Source organism: Conger conger, chromosome 18, assembly GCF_963514075.1.
Source record: "Conger conger chromosome 18, fConCon1.1, whole genome shotgun sequence".
Lineage (NCBI taxonomy): Eukaryota > Metazoa > Chordata > Actinopteri > Anguilliformes > Congridae > Conger > Conger conger.
This window is the reverse complement of record NC_083777.1, coordinates 30,512,304-30,523,569: the sequence shown is the minus strand read 5'-3', so window position 1 is coordinate 30,523,569 and position 11,266 is coordinate 30,512,304. Positions and strand designations below refer to the sequence as shown.

General features: G+C 45.1%; 1 protein-coding gene across 1 annotated transcript; it reads left to right on the top strand.

The window, feature by feature from the left end:
- The first annotated feature begins 237 nt into the window (after window positions 1-237).
- On the top strand, window positions 238-10,291 carry cxcl12a (chemokine (C-X-C motif) ligand 12a (stromal cell-derived factor 1)). Its single transcript, XM_061228193.1, has 4 exons — window positions 238-387; window positions 3,451-3,568; window positions 7,139-7,222; window positions 9,360-10,291. Exons 1-4 carry the CDS (start codon window positions 321-323, stop codon window positions 9,385-9,387), a joined length of 297 nt encoding a protein of 98 aa, XP_061084177.1. The 5' UTR covers window positions 238-320; the 3' UTR covers window positions 9,388-10,291.
- Window positions 10,292-11,266: the final 975 nt, after the last annotated feature.

Below are 11,266 nucleotides of genomic sequence, written 5' to 3'. Positions count from 1 at the left end.
TGACTAGGACTAGGACATTAACAAAAACACAAACGGGAATACTAGCTATGAATCTAAATTCAGTGAACTACGTTGGGGAAATCCACAAGGATACTCTTTGATTTGGAGCCAAAGATTCTAATAGAGGATATTTATCGCGCCAAGGGTGATACATCACTTGAAGGGCACCCCCCCCTCTCTCTCCTCCGCGAAAAAAAAAAGGGGGGGGGGGGGGGAGGTGGGGTGGTCGCTCGGCGTGAATTTAACACTCTGCAGACGGTCCTTTCAGTCAGAGTTGCCCTGGAACCTACACGCGCAGGACCCTCCGCAAACCACCCACAATGGATCTCAGACTGCTCGCGATAATGGCTTTGCTGACGTTGGCGATGCACACACACGTATCGGACGGTGAGTTCAGCGGTTTTATTCCTTTGTGGACGGGGCCGTTGTCGTGGACGTGAACGCTCTGCAAGTTCTGAGCCCGATACTTCGTGCAAAAGCGTAAGGGAAAGTTGCGCAGCACATTTGGTTGCAAAAAGGCTAGAGCAGGTTTTTTTTAGTTTTTTTTTTTTTTTTAGATTGAAACTTTGTTGAACTTTTTATTCACTGGTCATGTTGCCAATTAAATCGGTCGAGTCTAATATAATTTTTGTCTTGTGTACGGCAAATTAATTCTTTTTTTTACTTTTAATTCACTTTTAATTCATTATAATGGATAAGGTAAACTGTTTTGCTCTAGCGGCTAGGGTTTCTGCATATAACTGAAATTCATACTATTGGTTTCCTTTAAGCTCGCATTGGTACTCTATTATACTAATAAGCAATTGGTGGACAAACGCCGCATGGAGAATTTACGCACATCTGTATTTAACTAGCAATCTGTACAAAGAGCATCGGGATACAACATTTGGTCTCCGTGGCAGTTAACCTCAGCGGCATGCATCGCTGATTAATGTGTGTATTTGTCCCCTTTTGTTTTTCTTTAATTACCCACAAATTGGGAGATAAAACAACACCGCCGCGATAGCAGCGCTTGGCACTTCAATCGGCCTTTGCGTCGCGTAATGAGCCTGTCTTTTATATGATAATATCTGTAAAGTGAGGGAGAGATGAGCGGCGTTGCGGGGGATGGGGAGTACGTGCGTGCGTGCGGCGTTTCGCGTCAGGACGCCCGTGTGTGAGCGAGGGTAATTCAAAGCAAATGCTGGCGCTAACGTCCTTGAAAGAAAGGTGATGTCGATTTAAGTACGACTGTGCCTGTAGTATTTGAAGAATGCGCATATGATGATTCAGTAATCTTACCGAGATTAGATGAAGCTACCGTAATACGGCTTTATGAAAGTTATGATTATTACGAAAAACAAAAACACGAGACACATTACTACCATTCATCTTATTTTGAATTCGCGCCGGTACAGGAATCAATAAATGCAATGTTTGCACTGTTTGAAAAAGCGTACTAGTTTGCATTTTTGCATGGTGACGCTATCACTCTAGTATGTAAATATTAACTAACAGATTTTCTTTCTATACATTTGATTGTAATGAAGGGATTAAAGAGATTATATGTAATTATATTAAACTCCACCGCACTGTATGTAGCATACTTTACTCTGCATTTAATTCGCTGTCATTAAGTTTATATTTTAAAAAAACGTTCCATAAAACTGCGATTACTTGAAGATATGAGCGCAACCACAGTTCTCAAACGAAGAATTAGATTATTAAATTTCTTCACTGTGTTATTTTAACACTGTATATACATCATACTCTAATATAAATAATTTGATTAGGTTAAATAACCCAAGCGAACTGTATTTGTAATGCATTTGTTTTTAAGAAACATTACAAAAATGTGCATTCATTTCATAAGGCACTGAGGAAATTATTTGGGTAGGTAATTATCTAATTCAGTTCATACAATCCGTTGCATATCTTTGTTTTGTAATAAATAAATATTTGTTATTTAATTAAGAAACTCACATAATAATCAAAGACTTGGTAAAAGCTGTTTAATTGGGACTTGCATTTCCTAAGGTGAATGTGCATTTATTCAAGTGAGTTTTTGAGAGCGCGGTTCTCTGTGGTTTGCAGTAGAGGCAGTGTTATTTCGTGCGGGAATCAGCTAAATCAGTTCAGCTCAATCGGGTGTCCGTAAAATTGTTGATTTTAGCTAAGATCTGGGTGTGCAGTGAGATCAGTGATCTTGTGATGGAGAGTTAGGTGTGCAGTGAGATCAGTGATTTGTGATGGAGAGTTAGGTGTACAGTGAGATCAGTGATTAGCGATGGAGAGTTATGTATGCAGTGAGATCAGTGATTAGTGATGGAGAGTTATGTATGCAGTGAGATCAGTGATTAGTGATGGAGAGTTATGTATGCAGTGAGATCAGTGATTTGTGATGGAGAGTTATGTATGCAGTGAGATCAGTGATTTGTGATGGAGAGTTATGTATGCAGTGAGATCAGTGATCAGTGATGGAGAGTTATGTATGCAGTGAGATCAGTGATTAGTGATGGAGAGTTATGTATGCAGTGAGATCAGTGATCAGTGATGGAGAGTTATGTATGCAGTGAGATCAGTGATTAGTGATGGAGAGTTATGTATGCAGTGAGATCAGTGATGTGTGATGGAGAGTTAGGTGTGCCCAAAGATGGGTGATTTGTGATGGAGAGTTAGGTGTGCCCAAAGATGGGTGATTTGTGATGGAGGGCTGGATGGGTGGTCTGCTAAACCCCCAGTTTGGCGGTACCCTGTGGTGTGGCCGCTCTGCACTGCGGATCTGACGGGTCAGTGGCAGCGCTGCAAACCCCTTAAACGCTCCCAGTGAAACCCCAGAGTGTACGCCCTGTAAACAGGACACCGGGGTCAGCTCTGAGAGTGTGGAGTTATGGTTAGCTGTAACAACGTGGGTTTAGGTGGGGTTAGGGTCAGGTTTTGCTGTACGAGTGTTAGAGTCAGGGTCAGGATTAGCTGCAAGACTATTTTGGTTGCCGTTACCTGTAAGAGTGCGGCGCTGAGTGTGTGCACTGCAGCTGTAAGAGTATAAGGGTTATTGTTAGCATCAGCTGTGAGCGTGGGGTCCGGGTTAGCGTTAGCCATGAGTGTATTCGGGGTTAGCATTAGCTGTAAGTGTATAAGAGTTAGGGTTAGGGTTAGCTGAAAGAGTGTGGGGTTAGGATTAGCAGTACGAGTGTTAAGAGTTAGTCTTAGCTTTAAGAGTATCGGATGAGTGAATCCACTGTAAACCCCAGGACAGAGGGTGCTGAAATAACTCAGATGTGGGAGCTCACACTGGTGGTTGTGTGTTGCAGCTCTGTGATAGCTCAGTGGAGATGTGGGATCTCACGCTGGTGGTTGTGTGTTGCAGCTCAGTGTAGATGTGGGAGCTCACACTGGTGGTTGTGTGTTGCAGCTCTGTGATAGCTCAGTGGAGATGTGGGATCTCACACTGGTGGTTGTGTGTTGCAGCGAAACCCATCAGCCTGGTGGAGCGGTGCAGGTGCCGCACCACGGTGAACAACGTCCCTCAGAGGAGCATCCGCAAGCTGCACTTCCTCCACTCGCCCAACTGCTCCTTCCAGGTTATGTGAGTACCACGCTTTACAAACACAATAACCAACACAACACAACAAAACTAAACGCAATACAGCACCACACAACACAACACAACACGCCCAACTGCTCCGTCCAGATCATGTGAATAACATGCTTTACGAACACAACAACCAACACAACAAAACTAAACGCAATACAGCACCACACAACACAACACAACTCAACACAACATGGCCAACTGCTCCGTCCAGGTTATGTGAGTACCACACTTTACAAACTCAACAACCCACACAAGTCAAAGCAGTACTGCACCACACAACACAACACAACACAACACGCCCAACTGCTCCGTCCAGATCATGTGAATAACATGCTTTACTAACACAACAACCAACACAACAAAACTAAACGCAATACAGCACCACACAACACAACAATCAAGCCTCGTCTGGAAGATGTGAAAGTGAACATGCGATTAGACATAGATGTTGGGCACACGTGTGGAGCGGGCTGCGGTCTCCTCTCTGAGAAAGAGCCGGGCTGCCCTTTAACCCAGCCTGGGGTCCCCCACCGCAGACCCCGCCCTGCTGCTGGGGTCCCCCTGTATGGGGAAGATCAGTCATCTCTCCCCATCAATCTCCAGAGCTGCCTGGGTCTCTGAAAGGAGCCCGATCGGCAGTGTGCGCCCCAACCCGGGCCCTTAATCAGGGTCAGAGGGAGCGTCTATGGGGGAAGTTTTGCAGGAAACAAAAGGTGCCAAAAGAATCAGCCCTGTCAAGTTTCCCTCTCGCACATTTTCCTGTCGCGTTATCGAGAAATGGCATTTCTTTTCTTTCACTTTTTTTTTTTTTTTAACATGTTGTGAATGTGTTGTCTCGCTCAAACCTCTGACAGTCTGAAAAAGGACAGAAGCAAATGAAAATGAAAGTTTTCTCTCTTTTTTTCTCAAATGAATGAGGAAATGCAGTTTCTCAGACCATCCGTACAGTTTGAGCTTTTACTGCTGGCCTTCCCTTCCAGCACCCAGCTGTCGGAGGACGTAAACACGTCTGATCTGGAGGCACTTAAGTTCTCCTTCTAGTTTCCCAGAATGAGAGCATCTGCTGAATTAATTAAACACAACACAACGTGTGTGTGTGTGTGCGTGCGTGCGTGTGTGTGTGCGTGCGTGCGTGCGTGCGTGCGTGCGTGTGTGCGTGTGTGTGCGTACACGTGTTCATGACATTCAGAAGCCCTCGCTCCCTGGAGGAGCAGTGATGAGAGATTGAAGACATGCAGCGGGGCGCGGGACGGGGCCTGGGGGAGGGGTGGGGGGCCAGGTGTCGGCCGGTCGGGGGAGAGCGTCGGGGCCTGAGCAAACATCCCTGGCTGTGACACGGGAGTCAGAGTCAGAGTCAGAGCCGGGAGGACGGCAGAGCAGCAGGACTCCCCCCCCCCCCGGCCCTTGATGGGCTCAGCCGAGTGGGGACGGGGCTCTGGGAACCCTACCCCTCTGTTTGCTGTTGCTCTTAGCACGCTGTGAAGCAATTACTGCCTGCTGTCACTCCCCCCCCCCCCCCACACACACACCTGCTCCCTCAATCAGAGAGGGAGAGGGGCCCGGAGCCCAAAACACACAAACCCCTCCAGCCCCTCCACTGTCCTCACCTTCCCTCCACATGAAGAGGGAGCCCAACCCCCGCTCATGGTGTAGCCCCTTTCACACGGAGAGGACCGAGTGGATTAAATATTTTTTAAATGTTTTTTTGAGAGCATGTTCTTCTGGAAGCTTAAAAAAAGAAAAAGATGAGGTCAAAAGTATCTTTGTTTCCTCTTGTGGTGAGGTGCTTGTGTAGTCTGTTGAAAGTTCTGACCCTCACAGTCACTAAATGAAACGTGACCTCTTGTCAGCTCCTTGTGAAGTTCCTGTGCCCCCTGCCGCAGATTAGACATGAGGCGATACGGCTGGCCGGGAGATGTGTGCCAGTTACAGAGACTCTCCAACAGAAACCTTTCCTCTAAAATGGATGCCTGAGGTAGTGGAACAGCTTGCCCCCCCCCCCCCACCCCCCTCAGACTCTTCCAGAACTTTTGACGCACTCCTCAAGTTTGGCTAATGTAGCCATTAGGACGGCTGGTATTGGTTAAATGAAACCAATCAAATTTCAGTCTTGCTTTTTTTTGCTGCTGGTCTTTTTTGTTTTTAGTGGAATGTATACTTTCAAACAGAGGGTGCCCCACAAGAAAAACTAAATGTCAGCTAACTCAATGAAGTGAACCGGGCAATGGAAAACGCACAGATTAAAAAAAAGAAAATCACATGAGGATTTTTACATTGGCCATTATCTATAAATCAAGAACGGTTGCAGAGACTAGCTATCGGTTTTCAGGTGCAAACAGTTGGTCGTTTGACCGAGAGGAAAACGAGATTAATGACGGCATTGTTTATTTGCCGGGCATTGCAGGAGCGATTAACGTCATCTCTGCACAATGCCGGCTGCCCTGCGGCAGGAACATCCGACAGGCTTGTGCGCTCTAATCTAAACGCACAGGACCACAAAGGCTGTTTGACAGCAGACTGTCGGGCCCTGTCGCAAGAACAGGGCACAACCACAGAAGAAGAACACACGAGGGGGAGAACGGAATCTAAAAGTTCTGATCTGTTCAGGGCGACGGGTCACCATCGGCCTCAGTCAGCTCCCTGAAAGAGAATCGAGCAGCCGTGATTCAGATCAGGGTCAGGGTTTTGTTTGGCGGTTTGCGTTGACGACTGAAGAAAGCTCCCTGATCGCTCGGTGGGGGAACCTGAGCAGTCTGCCTGTGCGCACGGAGTGAATGTCCGTGAAACTTAACGTGATATGTCTGATTAGAAACGGTCCGTTACGCACAGATGCCTCTACTCAAAATGACCCGAGAACATACTCAATAAATGCTTATGTGACTGAGAAAAATCTGCAATATGTCTTCAGAATTTCATTAAAACCTCCCAAGATGTCGACCGTTCGAAAAAACCAATGCAACGGTTTTACCAAATGCTACGGTTTTAGCAAATGCTACGGTTTTACCAAATGCTACGGTTTTAGCAAATGCTACGGTTTTAGCTTAAGAAGGTCCAACAGGATTGTCCTTATGAAAAAGGAACTTGAGTTCATCAAGTTTGTTTTATTTAAGTATATTTCTAAACACTTTTTAAAACCAAATTAGCCAATCTTAAGTAAACTAAAGTATTTCTATAAGTAATTATTTATAAACTACAATTATCCTCAATTGGTGGACTTTCAGGGCCTGTTTTATTAAGACCTATATCATATGCAAAACCTTTTAGCACACACAAAACTAATAACACTAACACAACTACTGGTTCTGCTATTGGTTTTGTTGAGATAGGGCCTTTAGCATGTGCAAAAATATGTAAAAAATCTTTTAAACGGTGATCTAAGTCTACCAATGCAATGTCAAGTGGAATGGCACTTCTTAAGTGCACACTGCCTGCGATTTAGTTCAGAAAGAGTGCATACTTTTATCAACCTCCTTTCTGTAGCTGAGGGCGTAACTGAAGTGACAGTGGGACATAGTGTCCGTGTCATTTTCCTGTCTCACCATCCTCCGCCTCTCTCCACAGTGCCCGGCTGAAGAGCAACCGGGAGGTGTGCATTAACACCGAGACCAAGTGGCTGCAGCAGTACCTAAAGAACGCCCTGAACAAGTAAGCGCTCTCTGCTCCCTCTCGGGCAGGAAATATGCCCCCGTCGTTCTCCGCCACGCTTTCACACCTTCTCACGAGCCGTGCGTTTGTGCCGAGGGGCTTCCCTTCGGATCCCCTTACAGTCACCCTCCTCCCCGCTGGTGCTTTCCACACTCAAATGCAGCAAAACGAAACTCTAATATACATTTAAAAAAAAAAAAAAGGTTCTCAAAAGTAACTCTCTTCTCAGGAGTAATACTGTCTACCCAGAGCGCAAACCTCATTTCAAGTTTGACTTGAAGTCAAACAATTTACTTCCAAGATTCACATAACAATAAGCCAAGAACACACAAAAAAAATACCCTTGTATTTCCAGTTTTGTTTTTCTAATGAAAGGCGCATGTTTGTTGACGGTGCCTCTGAAGAGTGCCATAAACTTGTTGACGCTCCCTGCCTGGACGGGGGCTGGTCTGCATTGTGTCTGTTTGGCAGTCTGCTTCACGGTGTCGGTTACTGTGTTTAGCGGGATTTTGGGCTTCTGCCATCTTATCTGAAAGCGTGTGAATGAGTCAGTGCCTCACTCAAGCGCTTCCACACCGTCAGGCCTTTCGCCTCGAGTACACAAATTACGGTACAAAACGAGACTGACAGGAATAAGTAAACTAATAAAGAAAATCAGAAAGGGAAGGGGGGGGGGGGGTGAGTTACAAACACTTATCTAGAAACATAACCATATGAACTTAAATATATAGAATTTAATTACAGGAAAATGAAGTCAGGAAATGTAAACATTAAACATGCACATACAGTACACGCATACACACAGGATATGCATACATGTATGCCTTTTGTATCCACTTACACATACTGTACATGTGCCCAGACATGTGTACCTGTGTACTTACAAGAGGAGAATAGGTCATAGGTCATAGGTCATAGTAATAGATCAACCCCCCTGAGCCCCCCTCCCCCTACAAAGTGGGCCGTTAGCTCATCGGTTTATACAGGCTAGTGAGAATGTAAATAGGCCAGGGAAATGTAGAGCACACTACCCTCGTGATCTAATTATTTATTTCCCCTCTTATCTGAACGCATGTGAATGGATTTAAAGGTCAGCGTTTAGTAAGTGCTGGAGGGAGTTTCTCACACACGGTCTCAACCTCAGCCAACCGATTTGGATTCAAATACTTTTTGGATTCAAATACTTTTCCACATTTAATTAGCATATCTGGTGTATTGGAACCACGCCTTCTGGTCCTTCTGCTTGGCTCAATTGCAATCAGGAAGATAACTCGAGCACAGAAAAGCATTTGAATCCAAAACAATTATGTATTTGGCCCAGGTCTGGCGTGACGGGGGTTGCTGCTGCTGTGCGCATGCAAATGGGAGTGTACAGACATGCCCTAACGCCCCCCCCCACTGAACATATCTGTGGGTCTTTACCGTCCCCTGTGTGGTTCTGCATTGTCTGGGAAACGCGGAGGTGCGAACGGTCGCTCTGCACAACAAAAAACAGCCCCGGTACGGAGCGGACGCCGGGCCCTCCGAACACAGGGGCCCGAACACCCGCCAGACGCACGATGCACACAATGCGCGGCACTTAGGCACAGACGGAGGCAGAGAGGGGGGGCGCCTGGGGACGCCGCTGATTAGCATCGCGCTCGTTATTCAAACCGCCTCTGATCGCCGTGGACACCGACCGCTGGCACTTTGCCAGGCTTAAGAAGTGTAATGAAAGGGGGGAAAGAATCCATGATTGGGGTTTTTTTCCCCCCCAATTCCTCATTGGTCTTACCAGGTGCAGCATTTGAACAATTGTTCAGGAGGTTTCAGTCAGTGACAGCAGCTACGAAACGGAAACTACAGGAGAAAGACTGCACTGAAACGTGGGAAACGCCCCACTGTTGCACCGTTAAAACGACAGTTCTAGTGAAAATGCTGACTAGTCTGGTGTACCATATTGCCAGGTGACACTTCTGCCTCTGCTTCATGACTACTGTGACAACTATTCTGTTTGTTCCCCTCACTGAATAGTACAAAACAGCCGGGTGTATCGTAATCTTAAGTAAAGAATGTACCCCGTTCAGTTTATTGGCATCTACAGCATCCAGTCTTGCTATATTTTGTACTTACGTGCTTTGTCAATCCTCTCTTTCAGAATGAAAGCCAAGAGACAGACCCAGTAAGACCAAGCCCAGCAGGACCGCCCTCTGAACCCACTGCACAGACCCGTCTCTCTGGACCGCTTCCCGCCAACCCAGCACTTACCTGTCTCACCTGGACTCACCTGCAGCCCACCCGCCGCACACCTCTACACACACTCTCTCTTCTGTTAGCGCAAAGTGCAATTATGTGTGTGAGCTTCAGTCTGTACATCTGATGTATATAAAGTTTTATCTCTTTTCTTTTTGTACTTAAAAAAAAAAAAAGCTTAAAGATTTCGGATTGAACGCAGGGCTGTGATTTTCCCTGATTAATCAGATTTTCAGAAACCACCCAGAATAATTTCTGGAGCCACTATAGTTGTTGGCTTTATTGCTGAACATTCTCTACTGCCATCAGTGAGCAGAGAGTATAAACGCATCGCATTACTTTCACTTAGCAGACACTGCTATCCACACTGGACTACAGACATGGAGATCATCAGTGTCCATCTCAGGAACAGCCAGAAAGGCACAGGAAGGCCTGGACGTTTGGGCTTATGGCACACCCAGGTCCCCTGCCTCTGGCTGACAAATCTATGATCTGATCCGATTCTGTCATTGCCTGATTAATCAAGGAAAAATCACGTCCCTGCTAATGAAGTGGGAGGGACTAGCAGGCTGGACTCTGACCAATCAGACAGGCCTGTTGAACAGGAGGAGGGGGGGGGAGGGGGGTGCGGACGTGTTGCCTTGCTGTCCGGCGTTTCTGAGTCTTTACCCCGGCGGTGTGGCTCACGTCTCACAGCAGTTTTGTGAATGAAAAAGGCCCAAACAGACCCTCACCGCCATCACTGTGTTCAATCTCCATTTTAAAAAAGTCTATGTATCGAGCCATGTGCTGTGTCTCAAATATATTTTTATTAAAAAAAAAAGGACCACGGAGAAAGAGGTCTGTGTTTTTATTGCCTATAAAACTGCAGACTTAAAAGAAGGCCATTCCGCGCGGCTTCCGACGAGAATATAACTGCTTTTAATTCGCTTAAGGGAACACAGTCAGAGGGAAATGTGAGGATTCTGAGCAGGATCCTGCTCTGGTCCTGTTTGTCCTGTTTGATTAAGGACACCATTTAATCTGCAATGTGTGTATGCGGCGATACGAAATGTCAGTTATCACGTCAATACGCAAGGAATATATTTCATAAATGTTTCAGGCATTAATAACAGACGGATAACTCTTGAGTAATCACTTCTTCTTTTGAGATGCGTGTCCCAGTTAATGAGGACACGGGTGATGATCATAGCAATATCACAAAATACTCTTTTAATGTCAATTAAAATACAATAATGGTGGTGTAACATAAATACGAAGAATGATGCACAGATAGTTTGCTGTATAATCTCAGATCATAATGCACTTTAAATGCAATGCGTTCCTTGATCAATAAAATAGCCAGGTGAACCAACAGTTTCACAGAATCTGCAAAAACCATTTCAACTTCCATTCCTTCTGCATATCAATTTACCATTTTCATCTGGAATGGACAGTTTCAGCGGCTATAATTTTATATACTGTATATGAAATCACACATTATCAGAGCAAAATGAATCTTTTTTTTATTCCTTTTTTTTTTAGCTGCTTTTATTTCGTAGCACCATAGCAAATACATATTATATTTTTGTATGTGTTTTTTTTTATTTTTATAAAGTATATCCTGCAGTTATTGAAATGACTGTACAATATGAAGGTATTCCCAGAATGCACCTGGAACCAGTCACACTTAATAGTTATATAACAACACATTTAAAAATATGAACATACATTTAATATAAAATGACTCCATTGCTCAAAAAGTCTAACGTTTAGATGTCATTCAAAATTCCATTTGTGCACAGCCAGTCAGTCAGAATTGTGTACATTAAA

Coding starts and splice junctions, on each gene's coding strand:
- cxcl12a (XM_061228193.1), top strand. CDS start 321: ATGGATCTCAGACTGCTCGCGATAATGGCTTTGCTGACGTTGGCGATG. Junction 3,569..7,138: donor AACTGCTCCTTCCAGGTTAT/GTGAGTACCACG, acceptor CTCTCTCCACAG/TGCCCGGCTGAAGAGCAACC. Junction 7,223..9,359: donor CTAAAGAACGCCCTGAACAA/GTAAGCGCTCTC, acceptor CCTCTCTTTCAG/AATGAAAGCCAAGAGACAGA.